Genomic DNA, 25783 nt, shown 5'->3' on the forward strand with positions numbered 1-25783 from the left:
ATATATATATATATATATATATATATATATATATATATGCCTTTATTTATTAAAAATCATAACATCCGCAGCCAAATATAACGTACCAAAGCACAAAACTATGTGTAACCATAACCGATTATAGTCTGATTAATACAATTTAGTGAGAACTACTCATAAAAATAACTGGCTAAAAACAATAACAAAGTTAATACCGGCAACTAGTAGCGGGCAAGAATTACCAAGATATTCCAGTAAAATTGCCTGCGCGGGTTACAAGCTGGTGACACGCGTTAACTTCGGATGGTTTCTAAATAAATATAAGACACTTCTCAATGTGGCTATCTGAGGGATAACCAGTAGCAGGAAACAAACCTGCCGCTTTATGGCCACACACTAAGGTTTGCACTAATTTGTCATTACAAATGGACATGACAGTGTCCAACTTTACCCAAGCAAGCAACATGTGAGGTAAAAATAATTTTTTAAAAGCTTATATCAAAGCTCAACCTATAACGGTAGTATGTAGGGATGAATCTGACTCTGAAAGGTAAGTTTAGAATTAAAATGACAGGAAATACGAACTTCAGGGTTTTCACAATACAAGAAATAGTATTTATACTTTACCATAACGAAGTGAAATCAACCCTAAGATTCATATTTGTGGCTATAATTTCACTTTCCAGCACTAAATTCACCCGCATAATACCACTTTGAGATAGTGGGTCACATAAGAATGATTTAACATTAAAAGCTAAAACTACCTCTAAGTGAGCCAATCAAAATTTCAATACAAAATATCACCAGTAAAAATTGCACATAAAGCGAAACATACTGGTCTGAAAGGATAAAGGGATAGATATTTTTTGTTTGTTTGTTTGTTGCTTTAGGTCTCTTCCAACACAATTGAGGTTATATGAGAGACCGCTGAAACAAAAAAACAAGCAATCTAACAAAAATAGTACAAATGTCAATCAAAATCATAACCTAAAGATATCATAAGCTAAATTATAAATAACCAAGAACAAACAGGCAGAGGATTTACAGGAAAAAAATATCCCCTGTCAAAAATACAATCACAAACCAAAGAAGCAGGATAGGCTAGTAAAGAGAAGAAGAAACGACATCACTATCGGATCGTACACCCATGCGAACATCATAGGTATATGATTCAAGGGTGATGCTTCCATCCAACCACCCGCAAAGGGATAGATAAAATATTTCTGGTTTCTTGGACAACCAGAAGGAATTCCATCTAAAAGAAGCGTGCAACTATGGGAATTTAGAAGGAACTGCATTTAGAAGCCATTTATACTGACAACTCAGAACTATGTTAGGAATTAGATACATACAATAACAAATTCTTGTTTAACTCAGAACTATGTTAGGAATTAGATACATACAATAACAAATTCTTGTTTAACAAAAAAAAAAAATACTAACAAACCTCATTACCATCCACATTCTACACATCTCCTCTTCCTCCTCCTTCATAAAAAATCCCTTATGTATTGGAGTACAAAACTACCTAGCTATGAGTCATAACAATTCACAATTACGGACACACAAAATAACGTTAACAAAATAAAAAAACCCAGTTTTGACAGGAGTCACCAAGACATCTACAAATCAAGAGGTGTAATTCTGTGGTCCCATTCATCATTCATGAACCTGATTACGCACATTAAAATGCACCTGAGAAAATCAAACATAAAGTTGCACAGAAAACAATTAAGTATCAGTTGTGTTTCGATAAAATGGAACAATTTTTTCTTAGCTGATTATCCGAATTTGAAAAATGTAGCAAAGGAACTATGACTCATGAGTAATAGGAGTATAGCTATATATGGTCTTGTAGTATGGCACTCAAATTCAGATCGGAAGGTCATGGGTTAGAGTCCCGCACTGAGCAGTGCATAGTTGAGTCATTGGAAAAGGCTCTTTATGTACATTCTCTCAACATACTCCGGTGTAAAATGAGTACTTGATCATTAACACTGTTGTCTCTGTCCCAAAACAAAATTGTAATATTAATATCGCTTAACAGGCATCATGTCTCGTCCTCCATGTTAAGTGTTGGTGTTGGTTAGGAACATCTTGTAAAGCGCTTTGAGCTCGTTTAGTTGATCTTGCTCTATATAATTGCTCAGGTTAATATATTTTTCACATCGACTCATTTTCAAGAAAATGTGGTTATCTGGTTCATGCACGAGGCCACAGAATTTAATTAATTGAGAAAGGCTAGGAAGAAAAGGACCAATGACAACATCTGCAGTCCTGCCTCTTAGAATTGGAAAAAAAAAATCGTAGTATTCAAGGGTGATAACACAGTTGACATTCTTACTACCATTAAAAATGACCAATTTGTGTTTAAGTACATTAAATTAATGCTTTCAAGTCCTATCTCTGACAACAAAACTTTGTTTTCAAGAAGTTTATTGAATTAAGGATCTTTATGTAATTGCAAAAATTCGTACTTTTTAACGAAATTTTCATATTAGTAGGCAGGTCTGCATCTCCATCAACTCTAAACTCAGCCCTAAAAAGTTATACCTCATCACCAAACAACTCTAATTGACTTTGAAAATATCACAGACATCCCCTAAAAACTAAATCAAGCATAACAGAGATCGACTACGACTGAAGACAATGGTTAAAAACATCATAGACATTGTGATAGACCCAAGACAATGAGTAAAAACATCACAGACATTGTGCTAGACCTAAGACAATGGTTAAAAACATCACAGACATCGTGCTAGACCCAAGACAATGGTTAAAAACGTGATAGACCCAAGACAATGGTTAAAAACATCACAGACATCGTGCTAGACCCAAGACAATGGTTAAAAACGTGATAGACCTAAGACAATGGTTAAAAACATCACAGACATTGTGCTAGACCCAAGACAATGGTTAAAAACATCACAGACATTGTGCTAGACCTAAGACAATGGTTAAAAACATCACAGACATCGTGCTAGACCCAAGACAATGGTTAAAAACGTGATAGACCCAAGACAATGGTTAAAAACATCACAGACATCGTGCTAGACCCAAGACAATGGTTAAAAACGTGATAGACCTAAGACAATGGTTAAAAACATCACAGACATCGTGCTAGACCCAAGACAATGGTTAAAACGTGATAGACCCAAGACAATGGTTAAAAACGTGATAGACCCAAGACAATGGTTAAAAACGTGATAGACCCAAGACAATGGTTAAAAACGTGATAGACCCAAGACAATGGTTAAAAACGTGATAGACCCAAGACAATGGTTAAAAACATCACAGACATCGTAATAGACACACGACAATGGCTATTCAATCCAGCTGAAATATTGAGAGCTGGCAGATGTGTAGATCATGAAAGTGATAGCGAAGCTAAATCAAGTCAGAGTCGTCTCTGAGTAGGAGAAAGTGGCGGCGATTCGTGATTTTGTTGATTTGATAATGAGGATCGAGTCCTGTACTGAAATCCGTCTGCCTTCACCATCGGGCTCCTTGGTGGGGTTCTCGTGGTAGGGGAGGTAACTGGTGTTGACACTGATGACCTTGATGACCTTTCCGATCCACTTCCTCTTCCACTCCCAGCCTTCCCTTCCTGGTTTTCCTTTTCTTTGGACTCCATGTTGGCGAGGCATCGAGGACACCAGCAAGTACCTTTGAATTTGACCTAAGAGATTTAGATGAAAACAAATATATTAACATTATGCATTTCTACAGTTTTACCAAGTTGAATGTTCTTGGAAGTGCATATATAGTCAATGCCTTACACCTTTTTCTGTCCTTAGACCAAAACAATTATTTTTCAAAATGACACTGTCATCACTTAAAAAGCGTTTACTGGAGTATGCATTCCTGGTAATCAAACCTGATAACAAGGATAATGTTGCCAAATGTCTTTGTGTGTCATCAAACCTGATGACAAGGATAATGTTGCCAAATGTCTTTGTGTGTCATCAAACCTGATGACAAGGATAATGTTGCCAAATGTCTTTGTGTGTCATCAAACCTGATGACAAGGATAATGTTGCCAAATGTCTTTGTGTGTCATCAAACCTGATGACAAGGATAATGTTGCCAAATGTCTTTGTGTGTCATCAAACCTGATGACAAGGATAATGTTGCCAAATGTCTTTGTGTGTCATCAAACCTGATGACAAGGATAATGTTGCCAAATGTCTTTGTGTGTCATCAAACCTGATGACAAGGATAATGTTGCCAAATGTCTTTGTGTGTCATCAAGCCTGATGACAAGGATAATGTTGCCAAATGTCTTTGTGTGTCATCAAACCTGATGACAAGGATAATGTTGCCAAATGTCTTTGTGTGTCATCAAACCTGATGACAAGGATAATGTTGCCAAATGTCTTTGTGTGTCATCAAGCCTGATGACAAGGATAATGTTGCCAAATGTCTTTGTGTGTCATCAAACCTGATGACAAGGATAATGTTGCCAAATGTCTTTGTGTGTCATCAAACCTGATGACAAGGATAATGTTGCCAAATGTCTTTGTGTGTCATCAAACCTGATGACAAGGATAATGTTGCCAAATGTCTTTGTGTGTCATCAAACCTGATGACAAGGATAATGTTGCCAAATGTCTTTGTGTGTCATCAAACCTGATGACAAGGATAATGTTGCCAAATGTCTTTGTGTGTCATCAAGCCTGATGACAAGGATAATGTTGCCAAATGTCTTTGTGTGTCATCAAACCTGATGACAAGGATAATGTTGCCACATGTCTTTGTGTGTCATCAAACCTGATGACAAGGATAATGTTGCCAAATGTCTTTGTGTGTCATCAAGCCTGATGACAAGGATAATGTTGCCAAATGTCTTTGTGTGTCATCAAACCTGATGACAAGGATAATGTTGCCAAATGTCTTTGTGTGTCATCAAACCTGATGACAAGGATAATGTTGCCAAATGTCTTTGTGTGTCATCAAGCCTGATGACAAGGATAATGTTGCCAAATGTCTTTGTGTGTCATCAAACCTGATGACAAGGATAATGTTGCCAAATGTCTTTGTGTGTCATCAAGCCTGATGACAAGGATAATGTTGCCAAATGTCTTTGTGTGTCATCAAGCCTGAAGTTTTGGCCAAAATCTGACCTAAATCAAACCCATTCTGAAAGAAGCCAGAGTCACATAAAGGAATAAGTCCCATAAGAGTATCTCTCTCCCTCTCTCTCTCTATCTCTCTTTCCCCCCCCCCCCTCCCTTTCCCTTCACACTCTTGCATCAAAGTGTTTGATCCCTCCATCTGAGAACTCATTACTTATTTTGTTTCTTCAAATTGGCGATGACATAGTGACCAAAAAAAAATAACCCAAAAAATTTAACTTTTGAACTATATGAATATACTTTCATGGCCAAATATTGTCGTAGTATGACAGCCAACTTGATATCCTGAATGCAAACATGCCGACAAACACTGACTATCTTCTATTCATTCACCAATAGCTAAAGATTTTGAGGCTTTTTACCTTTAGGCAGGACAACTTGATACACTCATACATTTGACACTTGTCATACCCAAAGATCTTAACAATCCCATCTGACTGTACGAATACTAGTTTTCCTTGCCAGCAGGTGACATGAAAACAAGACTTTTGGAACAACATGTATCTTACATCTTACCTTCATATTTTAATAGCCAATGATCTTTATCATTCTGTCAAACTGTACGAGGAAATGATCATTTCCCTAAGTGACATAGCAAAATGTGCTTTTTAGACATTATTTACTGTCTTACCTTCATGCTCTCATATCCAAAGATCTTGACCATCCCATCTGACTGGACAATGATCAGCTTGTTTCCCTGACTGAGTGACATGGCGACAGGACGACTTAATCCACTATCACGACCCAGTACAAATCTGAGGAATTTAAAAAAATTGTTTTTGAAACCCGTATATAAAAATTCATGAATTATATCAATTGTGAGGTAAGTGTAGGGTTTTTGATAAATTTACCTAGCATATATAAACTGAAATAAACCACAAAAGAGAAATGATCTCTTTTTAAAAAAAAAATAAATAGACACACACAATTGTACAGCACTTCTAAGATTTCAGTATCCTCAACATGCTTCAATAACTCATAGATCAATATTCCTAGAAAGAAAAGAAAAATGATTCCATACTGTCAATGTTGCCTGAAAAGTACTAGTTTTACATGAGTGCCCAGCGGGATGATGTACAATGTAGAAAGTGACATTGGATATTTTTGTAACTGGCATATTATACGGTTCAGATGGGCTTTTTTTCAAGAGTAAGATTTAATGATAGTTATATTTATATTAAGAGTTAGTGTGAATTATTTCGTAAGTAAAACTAGAACAAATTATGTAATGAACAATTCTTTCCAGTAACAGAGTTTTTTTATAAATCTGCACGTGAAATTTATATTCTATTTTACATGCATAAATTGAAAATAAATAATCATAACTAAACAAATATCTTGAATTCACATGGGCTGTGAGTCAGTGAGATGCGTTTTGCTTAACAAAACGGGGTTGAAATTATTTATTTTCAATTTGTTGTTTTTTTTTCTGTTGGCACAGTATATAAATTTCAACAGTAAGTTTCTAAAAAGACCCAGGGATAACTCATATTCCAAAGATCAAATTGGTTGATAATAAAATAAAAGTTTTTATGGTATTAAATATGTCTTGATATATCAGAAGCAAATTGATTGCAACTAAAGTATAATTTTCAATCTGAGCACGTAAAAAGGAAGATTTTGTTTCTGTGTCAGTTCTTTGTCACTCATTTATGTTATACAAATCTGATTTTTTTTTTTTTTTTGTTTTTTTTTTTGGTGAGTACACACACAAATTAAGTTGCATTTCCAATTAAATCCATATAGCTACAGTGTGTCCTTTCTGGTCCTTTTATTCTTTCTCTATGCATTCTATTCTTGAAGTGAAGATATCATCTCATGACAAGAGCCACCCTTTTGCTGATGATGACAGTTGGCAATTAGCCAGAGTGAGAGTATTTTAAGGCATAGTCATTCAATAGAATACTATGGACTTGGCATGGCTCTTATAGAACTTTTCCATCTGCTGGAGAACTGGTTTTTTGAAAACTTTAAGTGAAGGGACAAGGCGAGCCAAGGTCTAAGACGTAGATCATCTACATTAGAACAAATAAGTCGCTGGGAGGACCTGTATAATTGGAATCAAAATACACATCTATTGTGAAAGTCTTAGAGAGGATTTCCATATTTGAAGTCAAGGTGCAATTCTAGTGCAATGGGTTGCCTTCATAATATTTAGGCATTGTGCTCATTGTGCTATTAGAGTTTATTTAAAATACTGAATGTGCATTTTTTTAAATAGATGATTTGTGATTGACCCTTTTTAACAACAGGTTGTTAAGATTCATTATTCACTAAGAAATTAAAGAAATTAAGGATCAGGCACCAGTATAAGATAAAGATCTGAACAAGTGTGTATGAAAGGTGCCAGACAAAGCAAGAAAGAAAAACAGAAGAAAAAAACCATCCCAAAAAATCCGTCTACCTCGACTGGGGATCAAACCCCAGACCTTCTGATTACCGGTCAGATGTGCTACCATTTACACCACAGAGGCTCCTGATGGTTGGGACAATTTTTAACACTTATATTCTTATATTTTTCTTTCTTGCTTTGTCTGGCACCTTTCATACATACTTGTTCAGATATTTATTCAAAAGAGCAACCAGACAAACCGATGTATGACCGTCAGTCCTCATGAAGATTGTTTTTGTTATGAATTAAGTTTTGAAAAATATCTATATCATAAGGTTTCTGTTGAGCTAACCAGATGATAACAAAATTGCTTTCTTTCAGAGTATCATAAGATATTTCCCACCCACCTAAGAGAGCCAATCACTACCACCCACCACCCAACCCCCTCTATCTGATTCTCTACAGATTTTATAAGGTTTATTTGCCTATGATTGGATTCAAAACTGGAGAGAGACGAGACTTTTCTGATCACTCCGTTCACCCCGTGGTAAATAAGTACTAGCAAAATAATTTGGATTTTCAAAAAAAAACATTTTGCACATAAATAATCATACAATTAAATTTCGCTAGTTGTTAGTCATGCAAAGATATTGCTATTTCAAAATACCTGATATTGATATCTTCATGTCACTTATTTTAGTGACTCATCTGCCCATAAATTTGTAACACAGATATTACAAAAAGAAAAAGATGTTTTACAGAGTTATGCAAAGTTCAGTGTACATACTTTGATTTTATTCAAACATTATTTTTTTAACCTTTTTTTAATCTCATCCAAATAAATAAATGTCTAAAACCTAAACTTTTATAAAAGAAAAAGCTCATATGGTAGAGTCACGATCTCCCCAGCCAGGCAGAGTTGTTGTTCACAGGTTCGAGCCCCCATCGCCGCCGCAAAGTTTTTATTCTCTGTTGTCTTCTGGCACTTTCCTACTCACTTCATTTCTTGTTATTATAAAAGAAAAAGTGAAATTGGAGAAATCTCTCCAGTTTATGTCTGTCTGATGAGAAAATGCTGGGGGAAAAAATGGCTTTGATTTGGCTAATTGTAAAATAACATTTTTCCAAATTGGTCAGTTTGAAGAACAAGTGGTCTATCCCGCATTAAAATTATGGTTTCAAAGTATATTTTAGGCAGCATAATCATATCATAAATAAACAAGAGTCAAATAAATTGCTTATTACTGTGGATGATAAAAAGGTTTAGAAAAACTACTTAGGCCATTAAAAAAAAAAACAAAAAAAAAAAAAAATTATATATATATATATATATATATATATATATATATATATATATATATATATATATATATATATATATATATATATATATATATAATATAATGCAAATTTTCACTCAGATTTTATTGGCCGAGACGACTCGTTTCTGTGTTTTTTACACTTCTTCAGTCGGCGTAATCCATTGTAATGTCCGTAGAAAGTTCTTACTCCAAACTAAAGTTGTTTCGTTGTGTATTGGTGATTTGTGTTGATGTGTATTGTGATGTGCTCTCATGTTTATATTATGAGTGTGTGTGTGTGTGTGTGTAGGTGTGTTGTGTGTACATGTGTGTGTGATATTGTAGTGGAATGTGGTTGCGGCGGGGGGGGGGGGGGGGGAGGGAAGAGGGGGAGGAGGGAAAGGGGGGGGGGGAAGGGGGGGGGAAGGAAAGGGGGGAGGGGGAGGGTTATTTGGCCTTTTGCGTTTTGAGCTTGAATTTGTTAGAGTGTCTGCACATTGTCATCAGTTCAGATCTTTTGTTTAAGGTGCTATTGTTTCTGTGGTTGTGTAGTAAAATCTCCAGTTTCTCTCTCAGGCATAAATTGCATTTTCTAGCACCGCATCTGTAGGGGGTGCTTTGCTTGACGACCTCCCAGGTTATTGTTGGTGTTTTTTGTGTGTTTATTTGTTCCCAATAGTGCATTGCTAATTTGGTGCTTTTTGCTTTGCTTTCATGTGTTATGGAGGCTTTGTGGTTGTTGTATCGTGTTTTGAATGGGGGTTCTGTGCTGCCGATGTATTGTGCTGCGGTGTTAGCACAGAACCCCCATTCAAAACACGATACAACAACCACAAAGCCTCCATAACACATGAAAGCAAAGCAAAAAGCACCAAATTAGCAATGCACTATTGGGAACAAATAAACACACAAAAAACACCAACAATAACCTGGGAGGTCGTCAAGCAAAGCAGCCCCTACAGATGCGGTGCTAGAAAATGCAATTTATGCCTGACAGAGAAACTGGAGATTTTACTACACAACCACAGAAACAATAGCACCTTAAACAAAAGATCTGAACTGATGACAATGTGCAGACACTCTAACAAATTCAAGCTCAAAACGCAAAAGGCCAAATAACCCTTCCCCCCCTCCCAACCCCATTATACCCCTCCTCCCCCTCTTCCCTCCCCCCCCCCCCCCCCGCCGCAACCACATTCCACTACAATATCACACACACATGTACACACAACACACCTACACGCATACACACACACTCATAATATAAACATGAGAGCACATCACAATACACATCAACACAAATCACCAATACACAACGAAACAACTTTAGTTTGGAGTAAGAACTTTCTACGGACATTACAATGGATTACGCCGACCGAAGAAGTGTAAAAAACACAGAAACGAGTCGTCTCGGCCAATAAAATGTGAGTGGAAATTTGCATTATATATTAGCTCTAACCACCATTATCGAGCACTTTCGTACCTACAAGTACCCACCAACACTCATATATATATATATATAATATATATATATATATATATATATATATATATATATATATATATATATATATTAGATTAGATCTCTTTAATTTAAAGATCAGAATTTATTTTAAAGATTAAAAAGGTTAAAATGAAATACTGGCATACTCGGCTTGGATTTTTTTTTTTTAAGTGAGAAAAATTTGTGGGATAAATTATGGAAGAGTCCACTTGTCCCTAACACTGTTCGATTATAAATAATATGTTGTTATATTACAATATATAAGTGCAAAGGAAAAGTTATATAACAACTTTTAAAAGAAAGTTGCTGTGCACTATTTTGAGCTTTGAACCAAAAAAAAAAAATCTTGGTACCCAGGATGTTCGAGACATTTCTTGTTTACTTATCAAGATTGGAGATGTAAAGAAAATAATAAAATGACTTAACTTTTTTTTTATTCCAACCACGGCCAGAATGCTGCATTTAGATTGATTCAGTTTGTATTTATAATAGAAATATGGGAACTGATTTTATTACTCATGACATATTACAGCTTCAGTGCCTGCCGAAATTCAAATTACTAAGCATAATTTTAGCTATTTTGTATCAAGTGTCAAAAAAATATCGATCAATAAATATGATCATTTATATATAGCGCTTTTCAACAGGCTCATTCTGTTCAATGAACCTCATTATCATAATATTTTACTTACTCACAACTCCATATATGAAACCATAGTTCCATACCATACAGATCAAATTGGCCAATAGGCATCCTTTTTTAAAAACTAATAATCTTATAATATCTACAACTGCCTACAGCCAAGTACTCGTTCACAACAGAGTTGAATCGTGACTTTAGATCAAAAAGTAACATATAACAATTAAAAGTTAGAATACGATATGTTTCTATTAATCTTACCTTGCAATACCTTTTCATAATTATTAGAGACTATAAAAACAAAAATAATGATTTATGCAATTACGTTTGAAATCAAATAATTTAATGAGATGTCAACAGTCTGTTTTGAAATTGCTATTGTCATTAATTCACAATGTAAATGAAGAACATAAGTCTGTTTTGAAATAAGTATTGTCAATTCACAATGTTTACTTGTGGTACATTACATATTGTAAAATTTTTCAAATGTGATTTTGGTTCTTCCTCATAATTATTCTATACAAAGTAAAAAATACATACACAAATGTACACACACACACACACACACACACAAACACAAATGGATAAGACATTTATCCAGACACATTCACACACATACACACACAATCACACATGTATAGAACCTCCCAAACCATTCCCACATTCATTCTAACATACATATCAATACACGCTTGCACACACTTACTCCCACTCATTCCATAGAAGAAACGAAATTGACGCCACACAGCTCTTTGTTATTGTTTTTAGACAGCCACGTTTATGATAATTTCGCACTGAATTATATCAATCAGACTATAAATGGTAAAGGTTACACATAGTTATGTGTGTTGGTACATTATATCTGGCTGACAGATGGTATGAGTATTTTAACTAAATGCATAACGGCAATCAATACCGTATATTATTCTGTACCTCTGAAATTCTCCATTTGATGTCAAAAGGTGCACACGGCTATTTCCAAAGTCTGCAACAAACAAGTTTCCATTTGAATCACAACAAATGCCCTGGGCTCCTTTCATCTTGTGGGGCCCCTCAGGGCAGTAGTTGAACACAAGCCCCCCTTCCTCTGAGATGCAGGAGATGGTGTTTTTGGTACTATCACTGTAAACAAACAAGATAAGCACGTGACTTGGGTCATAGGTCAAAGTCTTTGTGGCCTTGAGATCTTTGGCAGTGGGAGAAATTAACTTGAAACTTTCTCTCTTTGAAAAAAAAAAAAATTAAATAAACGAATGTTTCACGGCGCTTGCGCCCATAGAGATCATTTCAGCACCAGTAAAATGGAAGATGGGATAGTAAAATTTCTAGATTTACAATTAAAAGCATCCCAAAAAAAAATAAAGGGTGAGACAAAGGGGACTGGTATATATTGGGAACAGAATAAGATATCAAGAGAAGGCTGTCAATGTGCTTAGTTTGAGATCATCTGAAAGTCCCATCAGGATGCAAGCAAAGGATCCCACTAAGAGAAAAACATTCAAATGTTTACAAAATATCATATCCAAATTAAAAAAAAAACCCACAAAAAAACAGTACACAAAAGATAATTACAAGGAAAAAATAGCATCTTCCAAATCTAATACAATACATTCGACTGTTTCCTTCATAATGAAGGACTCAAGCCAGGATAAAACCAAGTAACCTCATTCCAAGACAAATACAGAAAGCAACCTGGAAAAGCAAAACAGAGAAAAGGGGGATTTGAGACACAGCAGAAGTGACCTCTCCACTTATCATGGGAAGTCAAAGGACCCCACCTCAAAATGAATTAACATATACATAAATAAATAAACTGGCTAAATGAAAAAAAAAAAGTTCCAGAGCGAATTGTTTTTTATAACAATTACCAATAAAGATACTAATGACAATGTCAACAAATCTGCAATTCTTGCCCAGGGGTACCAACGCTTTTTTTTCAATCCCCCCCCCACCCCTTTCCTCCTGTTTGAAAAAAAAATATGACACACAATTTTAGACACATTTTTACTCCGTTCCTCCATAATTACCACAATAAATTGTTCTACTTCATTTATCTACTTTCACAATTCAGAAAAAAATAATATCACTGCTAATATATTTTTAAAATTATTGTTGCAAAAGGGGTTTGAATCAAAAACATTCACAGTTATTTATTTAACTCTTTATTGATGCTGATATTGATTAAATTTACTAAATGAGTCAACGGTCTGTCGCTTCAGGAATCCCAACATTTACTTGAATATAAACAAATCAAATCTAACCTGACAATATAGTTGCCATCAGTAGAGTATGTGACAAATCTAGGAGTCTCAAACACGGAACTGCCATCCTCTAAAGCACCAAAAGATTTCAACAAATCGCCCTGTACCGATATCACATCCACACATCTCTCCTCCAAGGAAGTAACCAGAAACATCTCACGTGATGAAGAGGCAGAAATGGCCTGATACTGCTTCTGTGTTTTGATGCGACGCTTCAGTGACATCGTTGTGGACACAGTGACGACAAAAATTTGTTTCTTCATGATGGTCATTGCCACGTCATCATCGCTGCACGGTGTAACGTCAGATGGTTCTTCACTTATTTGAATATGGTCAATGAGGTCTCCATTTATTCCAAATTTCTGGACCTTCTTTGCACGGCAATCTACGACAATTATATTATCCCGAGGGGTCACACAAACACCCCATGATGATGACCCTTCATCTGATTTAAAATCTTCAATAGCAATGTCTCCAAGATTCTCAAAATCTTGCAGAAAGACCTTCACAGTTGGGCTGATTTCAAAATTGACCTTGAGACGAACATCATCATCTGTTGAGCTATTTATAGAAACATCTCCTCCTTGTGACTTTTCAACCCGTGACAGTATGGCCTTCATCGAGGTAAAAAGTTCAAGGATTTCAAGACTGCTTCCATATTTGAGTAATGCATCCATCCGATTTGATGCTGAGCTCAGACACTTAAGATCAGATGACCTTGAATTTGGTGTTTCTCTGAAGTCACCAACCTGGATAAATTAGGAAAGAAATAGCATTATCATTTTGAGGAAAACAAACAAACAAAGGAAACTAGAAGCAAAATGAGTGACTTAATTGACATGCTTAATTAAGAGATTCATCTCAAGAGCTGTTAGTGTTCCATTAGACAGTGATTCATCTGAAAGAAAACCTCGTAAAATCAAGTTCCTACCATTATTGGATATAATTGAGAAGAATAATTGACTATTTGAATGAGACCTGTTTAATATTTCACAAATTCTAGTTTGACCTTCTGTTTCAGTGTATCAAGAATTATGCAATTTATTGCTAGAAAACAAGAGATGATATTTGATTATTCCAAGTATCAATCTAGATTTGTTTTAGGTTTTATTTGTAGTCAATATTTAATGTTTCCATTTCAATGCTTGTCGAATATTAATTTAGTTACAAATGTTTTTCATTTAAAAAAAAAAAAAAAAAAAAAAAAAGAAAGGGAAATCGAAATACTTTTTAACAGAGCAATATATGTCAATGCCAATTTTTTATGACCTATAACAATATAAAAATAGAACCACTTCATCCTTCAGTTTCTAGTGATCATTGTCTAGCAGTCAGACGATCTTATATCCAAAGGAGTCGCATGTCACCCAGAGTGTAAATAAATAACAAAAATGATATATTATATAGAGCTACTCAGGCGAAAAAGTCTGACAACTATTCAGTGAAAAGCTCATATGTAAATAGTATATATGAAACCACTATAATATGTTCAAAAGGCAAGATCCCACTATGTGTGATATGAGTCTTACCTTTTCTTGAAGCTGTGAACTCACAGAGTAAAGTCTATCTAGCAATTCTTTCTCACTGTCATCAATTCTTTTTCTTGCATCGGCAGCAACTTTTCTGTGAAAAAAATTTTTGATATGGAAATGAATCTGTCTGTTCACATTTGGGGTTTTTCTTTTCTTTGTTTTTGTTTTGCTTTTTTTTTTGGTTTAAGTTTAGGGTATTCAGGCCATTCTTGACACTTTTAAGTCATATCTGAAGTGATAAGGAAGAAAATGGAATAGCGCTAGCCAAAATAATTTGTTCCAAGCTAACAAGCACCTAAAACAAAAAGTAAGATAAAGGAGGACTACTTCACATGAAATCAGGAATAAGTCTAGAAAAAAAAACAGTCCCATATGTTGCCAAAGGATCACCGCCAAAAGGGACAAGTCAGATGAATATAAAATAAGCATTATATTAAATCATGACATAAAATGGAGCAATAAATTAATAGGAACAAATATAAACTCTAATAAAACGATAAATATATCTGAATAATTCCATCTCAGCAAAAGGCTCAAGGCAGGTTCCAGGTTAAACCAAATGGTCTAATTTCTGAACAAGAATATAAAGTCACATGGAAAGGATTTATTATGATACAGGGGCAAAGACGATAAAGCAAGGCCGTGGGCTGATAAAAAAATCCACAAGCCCTGGGGTAGCCAACTTTCCCCTGCCCTGAGAGGAATCCACCCACCGCACTTTGTGATAGGTGTTGTCCACAATTAATAAGGAACAAAAGTGTGATGTCAAAAAACTGGTTCCTATCTCAGTGGAAGTGTAAAATTACTCTTCCGGAGGACTGAATACATGTCTTGTGTAAACGATCTTCTGGTTTCAGAGTGATGGCATCTTATTATCTCATCTAAATATGCTGGTCGTCAATAAAAATCATCCATCCTCGCCCTTTTATATCCTGTAATTCTAAGAATCTGCCTAAACATCTTGCAGCTAAAATAGTTATGCCACCTTATGATTCAATATGTATCCTATTCATTATTTGCCCTCTGAAGGACTGTTTACATCAGGCCTGTAAATGGTTGGTGAAAAAATTGTTGGAACTTTTTGAACACGAGAAAATAGACACAACAGGACAAAAATATTGATTAATTAATAAACACAACACAGATATGACACATCAATTGACTAGTCAAATCATGTCACTTTATAATGAGGTCCTTATTTTACGGTACCAAAAAAAAATAATCCCAATTATTTGAGACCCAGGTCTGAGTTAGTTGTAAAATGAAAGGAAGAGAACAATTCCTTCCCTTTTGAAGGATGTGTATCTAGATAGTGCTTGACACGGGAAGCTGCTAGAGGTTACAAGAGGTTACATGATATAAGACTCAAGATTCAAATAAAATGTTCAATGACTTCCTTCGGGAAAATCTGCTGTATGGTATTTCCAAATTAATGTTATAAAAAATCTGAAACAGAAACAATATCAGTGATGGGAATTATACCTGATGGCTTCTTGAGCTTTCATGACAGAATTTTCTAGGATTCCAGCACCGCTTTCCATCTCCAGTACGTCATCATCGAGGTCAAAGGTCATGGATCCCAGCTTGACCATCATCTCGGCTACAACATCTTCTTCCTTCTCTAGACAGGTTTGCAAGGGAAGGCAACTGTCACATTGACGGTGGCTCTCAGAAAGACACTGAGGATATGAATGAAATAGACAAATAAATGGCAAAGACCATTTTTTCAAAAAACCATCTGTTAAAGCATAATTTGGCTAAGTGCAAAATGACTAAATACATACATTTTATTGAATGTCTGCGTGTAGGACACTTTTCCCAAAAGGATTATTATTATTATTATTATTATTATTATTATTATTATTATTATTATTATTATTATTATTATTATTATTATTATTATTATTATTATTATTATTATTATTATTATTATTATTAATATTAATAAATACCCACTCTCTATTCTTCAACTGTCATGAGCTTTTGTTTGACAATTTCTTGAATTTGCCACTTTTTGAGGTCGAATGAAAATTTCTTGCGATTAACAAAAGCTTGTTGCAATTAACCAGTTACTTTTATATAGAACTAATTCTGTTTCTTGGGAAATGTTGCGATAAACCGAGTTGCAATTATCCAGAGTGGACTGTATATATATAAAATCAATAAAATCACTCACAGAAAACTGAAAGGAAATATTCTGTCTTCAAAGAGGCTTTTAAGGAAGACAGGGAATTACAGTGTCTGGTGTAAGGGCATTCCACACAGAGGGAGCAGAATGTGTGAAAGCATGTCGTGAAAAATTTGGCTTAGGAATCAAACGGTTCAATTACAAGGAAGTAGATGAGTGGACAGATAGAAAGAAGAGATGACAAGTAGTTGGGAGCAGTGCCATGAATGCACTTAAAACAGTAACAGGCAAGTTTGTAAGCAATCTGCTTCTCCACGGGAAGCCAATGCAACGACAGCAGGACTGGAGTGATGTGATCTGACTTTTTGATTTGGTAACAATACGAGCAGATTTATTTTGGAGTAGCTGCAGCCTTGCAATTGAGCTTTTTGGCAACCCGTAGAGTAGAGAGTTGCAATAGTCAAGTCTAGAGGTAATCTGTGAGAGAAAAAGCATTTTGCATGCGTCTTCGTTGATAAGGTTCTGCACGTGTCCAATGTTTCTGAGCGAATAGTGGATATTTTGACATAATATTGAGATGTGAGTTCGCAAAGACATTCCATTCCAAATACAACAACAGTTACAAATTCAATGAGAATCTCATATAATGCATTGCACTCAAAATCATTGTACAATGACGTCATAGATACCTGAACACAGACAGGAGTCAGACAATCCAAACAATACAATTTGATTACTTCCGGTATGTGCTTGGGGCACACATGTGCACTGTTCTTCTTCATTATGTTGTCCAGTGTCAAGTTGCGTAGTTGGGAAAGAGTAAGGATGTTGTGCTCTGACGTCACTTTACCATATGCATGGCTCTGAGGTTAAATTTTGATAAATGGAAAATGATAAAAATAAAAACACACATTGACAGTGGTTGCATTTGTAAAAATTTTCTATGTGATGCTCACTACCCATCTAGGGAATAGTGGAGCTCGTTATAACGAGAACCTCTGTTCCAAACATAAATTCTCGTTATCCTGAGCTCTTGTCATAACCAATTTTCAATGGAAAGAACAACATAATTTTATTTTGACTCTTTAAATACATCGATAATCCTTCAAAATAGTGTTCATGGTGCTGGACTTTATATTAAAACGTCAACATATCTGGTCAATCGTGCCTAATTCTTCTCCACTTCTATGATGGAGACTTTAGTCTCAATAGTCAGTCTCTCTTTTTTTATTTTGAGAATCCATAATGTTGTTATTGTTATCAAATTGTATGATGACAATTGACGCTATGATTTTTACAAAAAGTGTGGAGAAAACTTGATTGACATCGACAGACAAGTCTGTTTACAATAGAGGAATGGTGGGGAGGGGGGGGGGGAGTGGATTTGAAATGTCTCGTTATTGTTGATGGAGGGGAGGAGGTAGAGGAAGGGGGAGAAGGATGAGGGGGTGTAGGAAGAGAGGGGGGAAAAAGGAGGGAAAAATCAAGGAGAGAGCGAGGGAGAGGAGAAGGAGGAGGAAGTGGATGAGAATGACCATGAGGAAGGAGAAAAAATAAAAGAACTTACTTTAGAGCACCTGCTACATAGAACATCAAAACAGTCCAAGCACCAATCAGTCCCAGGGTTAGTCTCCCCCGATCTGATGCACGTATCACAGATCTTGTCAGGACTGTAAAAAGCGACACAGTAAACTCTACAATGTTTCATAAGAGAAAATCTGTACTATAGTCAAAATCTGTTCAATAGTCAAAATCTGAATGTTGAAGCTTGAAGCTCGAAGAAGTAAATAACAATTTTTTAGAATTGAATAGAAGCTTGATTAAATTCACAAAGCCAAATGGTTTGGATGCTTCGGATTCCCTCTTTGACAACAAAACACAATGAATAGGAAGACTTATTTAGTGTCTTGTTCATCATGTTTAGTTGACAAAGGGAAAAGCCAAAACATCCATCACAGTACTTGTCTTTGTGAATGAAATTGAAGCTTCTATTCTATTTTTTCTTTGTTATTCACTTGTCAAAATAACATTGGAATAAATGAGATGAAAATAACCAATGAGTGCTAGCCGCTTAATTGGAACAGCACCATTACCCAGATCTAATTCTAATTCATTAATTCCACAAGTGACTTTCATTTTCTGAAAAACCTACCATGACTACATACATGTTTATTGTGTTAATTATAACAATAGCTATACCAACCATTCCTTCAATTGTTTGTCAAAAATGTTATCCTACATTTTTCTATAACACTTTATATTTCATGTGTGTAGGCAAGATGTTAAAAGATTAAAATGAATGACCATATCCATTGGTCAAATATGTATAATGATTTGTCAATAATTTCCCGAAAAAGAGACCAAATGAATCGTACAATATATAAGACAATTTTTATCACTGCAACATTAAAAGCAGATAAACTATTGCATCATTATCCAAGATCTCATTATTGTATGTCATTAAGGGTTTTACAGCGCTTACAACCCATTAAGGTCATTTCAGAGCCAGTAAAAAGGAAGAAAATGGAATAATCAAAAAAGTAAAAGATTACAATTGAAAGCACACGAGAAAAAGTAAGAAAAAGGGGAATGGTTCAAATAGGGAACAGATGTAGATTCCAAGAGCCCATTATCAGTGTTCTTAAGTTGAGATCACCTAAAACTAAAAGTCTCATAGAGACACAAGCACAGGTCTCCACTTGAGGAAAACAATCAAATGTTTACAAACTATTATATACTTTAAACAAAAAATGTAACAGTATACAATAGAGAGATGATTTACAAGGAAAAAAAGATCATCCTCAAAAACCATAGCTATACATTTGTCTTTCCCTCCCAGTCAAGGACTCAGGCCAGAGCTGGGACAAAATTAAGTAATCACATCCCGAGACAAAGACAGAAAGCAACCCAGAAAACTAAATGCGATAGAAGATACAGCAAGTGACCTCCTGCCCACCTTGGGACATCAAAAGACCCCAACCAGCAAGTTCATTTATTACTTGTTGTTTTCCAAGACGGTCAAAGGGATAAAGACTTACATTATACTACCAGTTAAAAGCGAATGGATGGTGATAGGCTCGATGCCATTTTACATTATTTGTTCATTTTGAGACAGGGGTTTAATCCATTATAGCTATATCAATAAGGTTTTTTTTAGGTTTTTTTTTCATCTCTTGGAAATAAAGGTTCTGTAGGCCTGAAATCATTCCAATTTATCAATATGTGTTCTGATTTGCCAATAGAAATTATATAGCAAAAATTTGGTTACAGACAGATCATTCCAATTTATCAATATGTGTTCTGATTTGCCAATAGAAATTATATAGCAAAAATTTGGTTACAGACAGATCGTTCCAATTAACCCGCTGGTCTGATAAAGTGACGTTTAAATTACCGGCTTCAAATGCATCGCAAATTTGTTGTAGACTCCCTTGTCCAAGATAGCTGGGTCTCTTTCAAAGTTGGCTTCGAGTAGGCCTACATTTGTCTACATCTACTACCAGGATTTCACAAGAAAATGTATCTAATTGTTAAGCGCTGATATAAAGAACAACACCAGGCACGTCAAACTTCTCTATATCAACCAAATAATAAGGGGGAAAATGAGGGACAAAAATATTTGAGGTGATACATATGTGTTCTACTGTATGGTAGTGCTACCCATCAAGCATGCCTGTTGACTGCATCTATTATTGATCATTCAGGATTGATAAATTTTGGTATTGATGCAAAACTATTGTGAGATTATTTTGGGAGAAGTATGAAGAGTAAGAGAAGAGTGAGAAGAAGGACGAGGTTTAGAAAGTGGATAAGAAATTGGTGATGGTGCTGATGATTGTTGTCATTGCAATGATAGAGAAAGAGGAGGAGGTCACTGATGACGACCGAGGAAGGCAGAGGAGGAAATCAGAGGGGAGGAGCTTAAACTTAAAGCGGAGAATGACAAAAATGATGAAAAGGGAGAGAAAGAAAAAGACATTGATGAGAAAGGAGGGGGTAAAGTGATTAGGAAAAATAACAATAATTGTATGTCTTACCCTAGAGCATGTAACACCTCCGTTAATTTTGTTATGAATGTGTCTGGCTTGAGACCACCGGCTATTGTAGATCTATTCCTTTTTGCTGATCCACCATATACACCGCCATCGCTACCATCACCACCCCCCTCATCATTTCCATCACCTTGATTATCCACATCTTTTGTTTGAATTGGGATGTCTGTGGTGCATTCTGGACACTGGAATGTGTTTTGGTTTCTTGCGTCTGTTGTGTTTTGCTGGAAATAAAGGAAAAATAAAAATGCTGTGTACATTTCATTCATTTGGTCGGTGTTTAGGGACAAGTTGCATTTTTGTTTGTTTGTTTGTTTTTAGAGGTTTTACAGTGCTTGGAACACTAGTAGGTAATTTCAGCATCAGTAAAAAGGAAGATAATGGAGGAAAAGTTGTAGGCCAGAAGTTAAAAGCACCATAGAAAAAGCGCGACAAAGGACACAGGTTCAAAAAAGGAACAGAAAATTCCTTGATTAATCCATTGATGTGCCTATTTTACCTAAAGGTCCCATCCAAGTACTAGCAAATGACCCCACAATGACCTCACATGTTTACAAACTATAATATATCAGAACCTAATATATATATATAAATAATCATTATAATTTTCAACATATTTTGGCCTACACAAATAAAAATCAGTGGATCTATTAAAGAAAGCTGACTGCAATAGCATGAAAGCCAAATAAAAAGAAGAAGATAGCCTTGGCTGGGTCATGTGGCCAGGATGGAAAAAGGGTCACTTCCTAAGACAGTCCTGTACTGGACAGAAGATGAGAAGAGAAAGCGGGGAGGACTCAAAGAAACCTGGCGAAGGACCATGAAAAACGAAATCTAGGAAGCAAGCCTGTCCTGGAATACAAAAACTGCAAAAGCAGCAGACCGCAAAAAAAATTTTAAAATGGAGATGTCTGGTGGATGCCTATGTGCCTCAAGATTAAGTAAGTAATAATTTATAAAAGTATATAACAGAGAGATGATTTGCATCATCACACGCAAGGATAAAAATATAATCTCTCATAAAAGGAACTGCACATTTGACTGCCTCCCCCTAAGCTGAGGATCCCCACCAGGACCAGAACAAAGACACAGAGAATCGAGAAAAGGGAAAACAAATATTAGGGATAGAAGACACACCAAGTGACCTCTCCGCCCATCTTGGCTTGAGAGGTCAAGTGACCTCACACAGTATCCCACAATTGAAAAATGTTAAGACAAACTTACTTTGACATAAATTTGGATCATATTACACCTCCTATTGAGAGATCTAAACCTATACTGTATTGTAAGATAAAAAGGTTTAACATGAAACACTGACATCGTTTGCTGATTGAAACATGGCTTGTACTTTTTTGAGTTCTTTTAAAAAATGTATGGGATAGTCTCCTTTATTATCAGTTATGGGGTCTAGTAGTATGACACTCGCTTTTGGATCGGAAGTTGAGTCCTTGTAAAAAGGACTAACAGGCGTCATGTCCTGTCCAACATGTTAAGTGTTGCTGTTAGGCAGGGATCCTTTGTAAAGCGCTTTGAGCACATTTTGTGGATATTGTGCTACATAAAAGCCCTATTTATTTATCATTCCAAAATGCATATAAAATATTTATAGGATGGTGTCATCCCCTCATTTATCATGTTTTGTTGACAAAGTGAATACTGAATACCCTAAATGTCCACATCATGTTTTGTTGACAAAGTGAATACTGAATACCCAAAATGTCCACATCATGTTTTGTTGACAAAGTGAATACTGAATACCCAAAATGTCCACATCATGTTTTGTTGACAAAGTGAATACTGAATACCCAAAATGTCCACATCATCTGTCTTGGTAAGTTAAATTGAAGCTTCCATTTTTTAATTATTGTTCTGTACAAAAATGTAAAAATAGCGGTTAACTCACTCAATCCTAGAGATTCTTACGACTTTTTAAAATTGGGAAAAATGTATTAAAAATGAGCATGTGCATAGTTTTATTTAACTATCATTAACATGTAAAAACTAAAAACATAAGCTTTGATAAGCCTATTCTATAATGCCTCAGAAAAATCTATATGGGTAAAAGTAACCCGGGTAAACGACGGATATTGTTAGTGTTAGGGTTGAGTGAGTTAATCCTTGGGACTACTCACTTGTGTAGAATATTAGACCCGATGCATCAAACTGGTAATATGTCAGATTAGAGCAGACACCAAAGAGTGAAGTGGAAGTCAGTGGAAGTTAAAATTATCAAAAATATGAAATATTAGGTTTCTAGTTTATGCAGTTATTCTTCTAAATTAAACACAAAAATTAACCAAAGCTTTCATAAATGTTAGTATAATTTTCAGCATCAATATTAATCGTGACACATCATGTTTCCACAACGAGTGGCATTTATATACAATATATATATATATATATATATATATATATATATATATATATATATATATATATATATATATAATATGCGTGTCTAAACATTGGGTATAGACTGCAAGGAAGGAGATGGGGAGAAAGGGTGTGAATCATTGGTCGAATCTTACCTGCTGCTGTAGAATGAGTGCGTCTAAGCATGGTGTACAAAATGAATGAAAACAGGGAAGGATTCTTGGACTTCGTGCTGTGTTTTCACAGAGGGAACATTGACACAGGTGATGCCAATCAGAGTAATCCATTGTTTGTTTGTTTGTTTGTTTGTTGCTTTAGGTCTCTTCCAACACAATTGAGGTTATATGAGAGACCGCTGAAACAAAAAAACAAGCAATCTAACAAAAATAGTACAAATGTCAATCAAAAGCATAACCTAAAGATATCATAAGCTAAATTATAAATAACCAAGAACAAACAGGCAGAAGATTTACAGAAAAAAAATATCCCCTGTCAAAAATACAATCACAAACCAAAGAAGCAGGATAGGCTAGTAAAGAGAAGAAGAAACGACATCACTATCGGATCGTACACCCATGCGAACATCATAGGTATATGATTCAAGGGTGATGCTCCCATCCAACCACCCGCTTGGTGAAAGAAATCGATGAGGATATAACGTGCACATTATGACAGTAGCTTCTGAATATTTAAATTACACAATCCATGGTAAAAGCCAATCCAGTTTCATTTGGTTAAAACAAAAAAAAGAAAAAACTTGGGCTTTTATATAGTATAAAACATATTCACATTATATGCCCAAAGTGTTTAACATAAGGTCCAAAGCAAGACCAATGCTTAACACTAGGACAAAACATGATACCTATAAGGCACTTTTACTAGTATTAGTATTCTTTTTTATTATTTATCTTTTTTTTTTGACAAAGACATTGCTGTTTCTGTCTCCTAGTCAATAAATGACGATGTGAAATTGAATGTAAGCTTCAATTTAATATATGAAAACGGATAAAATGGATGTTTCGGGTTTTCTCTTTATCAACATAGCAGGATGAATGAAACACTACAGACGAATGAGATAATGTGGTAGTGACGAATGAGATAATTCTCTCATTCGTCTGTATTATTTCATTCATCCTGTTTTGTTGATAAAGGGGAAACCTGAAACGTCCATTTTATCTGTTTTCGTATATTAAATTGAAGCTTAGATTGTTATTTATTTCTTCGAGCTTCGAGCAGCAACATTTATATCTGAAAACGGTAAGAGAAAATGATTACATAGCAAGCCTTCCTCCAAGGATTCGACTTTCTGTCACCCAGAACAAGACTAGAACCAAGGACCTACTACCCGGGGACAAAGGTGTCACCACTAGACCACTAAGCCGTTTTAGTTTTAGAACTAGAAGCTTGCAGTACTTCCAAGCCTTTATCGCAGCGTGGGTGAGACAAAGTCATCTCATTTCAGGACAAGGATAGATTAGGGGAATAGAGGATCCTATATGAAGCCATGGGGGAGGGGTACCAATTAGATTAGGGGAATAGAGGATCCTATCCGAAGTCATTGAGGGGGGGGGGGGGGGGGGGGACCAATTAGATTAGGGGAATAGAGGATCCTATATGAAGTCATGGGGGTGGGGGAGGGGTACCAATTAGATTAGGGGAATAGAGGATCCTATATGAAGCCATGGGGGCTGGGGGAGGGAGGGGTACCAATTAGATTAGGGGAATAGAGGATCCTATATGAAGTCATGGGGGGTGGGGGAGGGGTACCAATTAGATTAGGGGAATAGAGGATCCTATATGAAGTCATGGGGGGTGGGGGGAGGGAGGGGTACCAATTAGATTAGGGGAATAGAGGATCCTATATGAAGTCATGGGGGGTGGGGGGAGGGGTACCAATTAGATTAGGGGAATAGAGGATCCTATATGAAGTCATGGGGGCTGGGGGAGGGGGGGGGGTACCAATTAGATTAGGGGAATAGAGGATCCTATATGAAGTCATGGGGGCTGGGGGGAGGGGGGGGGGGGTACCAATTAGATTAGGGGAATAGAGGATCCTATATGAAGTCATGGGGGTGGGGGGGGGGGGGGTACCAATTAGATTAGGGGAATAGAGGATCCTATATGAAGTCATGGGGGCTGGGGGAGGGGGAGGGGGGGTACCAATTAGATTAGGGGAATAGAGGATCCTATATGAAGTCATGGGGGTGGGGGGGGGGGAGGGGTACCAATTAGATTAGGGGAATAGAGGATCCTATATGAAGTCATGGGGGTGGGGGAGGGGGAGGGGTACCAATTAGATTAGGGGAATAGAGGATCCTATCCGAAGTCATTGAGGGGGGGGGGGGGGGTACCAATAGCTCAGTTGGCAGAACACTCGTTTCACGCACAAAAAGACCGGACCGAGGTAGATCCTTTTTTGAGGGGATGAATATCGTTTCTTAAATTCAAAAAAAAAAGTTTGAATTTCTAATCATTTTAACTTTAAATTTTGAAATCTTCTCTTGGACACAACACCAATTTGAAGTGATGGGCCACAATTGCCACCT

The 25783-nt window shown here is 36.0% G+C and overlaps 1 protein-coding gene across 2 annotated transcripts in view; it reads right to left on the reverse strand.

Moving 5' to 3' along the window:
* Nucleotides 1-2138: 2138 nt before the first annotated feature.
* The window catches only part of LOC144959444 (E3 ubiquitin-protein ligase TRIM56-like), a 40832-nt gene continuing 17187 nt past the window's right edge, over nucleotides 2139-25783 (reverse strand). The window contains exons 3-13 of one of the 2 annotated variants that reach the window (XM_078892033.1): nucleotides 23393-23592; nucleotides 20850-21088; nucleotides 18380-18482; nucleotides 17502-17675; nucleotides 16167-16363; nucleotides 14682-14775; nucleotides 13153-13901; nucleotides 11825-12013; nucleotides 10678-10707; nucleotides 5746-5869; nucleotides 2139-3658 (exon numbers count right to left, since the gene is read on the reverse strand). In XM_078892033.1, the coding sequence (XP_078748159.1) occupies nucleotides 3377-3658; nucleotides 5746-5869; nucleotides 10678-10707; nucleotides 11825-12013; nucleotides 13153-13901; nucleotides 14682-14775; nucleotides 16167-16363; nucleotides 17502-17675; nucleotides 18380-18482; nucleotides 20850-21088; nucleotides 23393-23524 (2313 nt within the window). In that variant the 5' untranslated portion in view covers nucleotides 23525-23592 and the 3' untranslated portion in view covers nucleotides 2139-3376. The remainder of the gene's footprint in view (nucleotides 3659-5745; nucleotides 5870-10677; nucleotides 10708-11824; nucleotides 12014-13152; nucleotides 13902-14681; nucleotides 14776-16166; nucleotides 16364-17501; nucleotides 17676-18379; nucleotides 18483-20849; nucleotides 21089-23392; nucleotides 23593-25783) is intronic. The other variant, XM_078892034.1, reaches the window with a different exon arrangement.

Source organism: Berghia stephanieae, chromosome 14 (genome assembly GCF_034508935.2).
Source record: "Berghia stephanieae isolate SIO BIC M18660-M18661 chromosome 14, UCSD_Bste_1.3, whole genome shotgun sequence".
Lineage (NCBI taxonomy): Eukaryota > Metazoa > Mollusca > Gastropoda > Nudibranchia > Aeolidiidae > Berghia > Berghia stephanieae.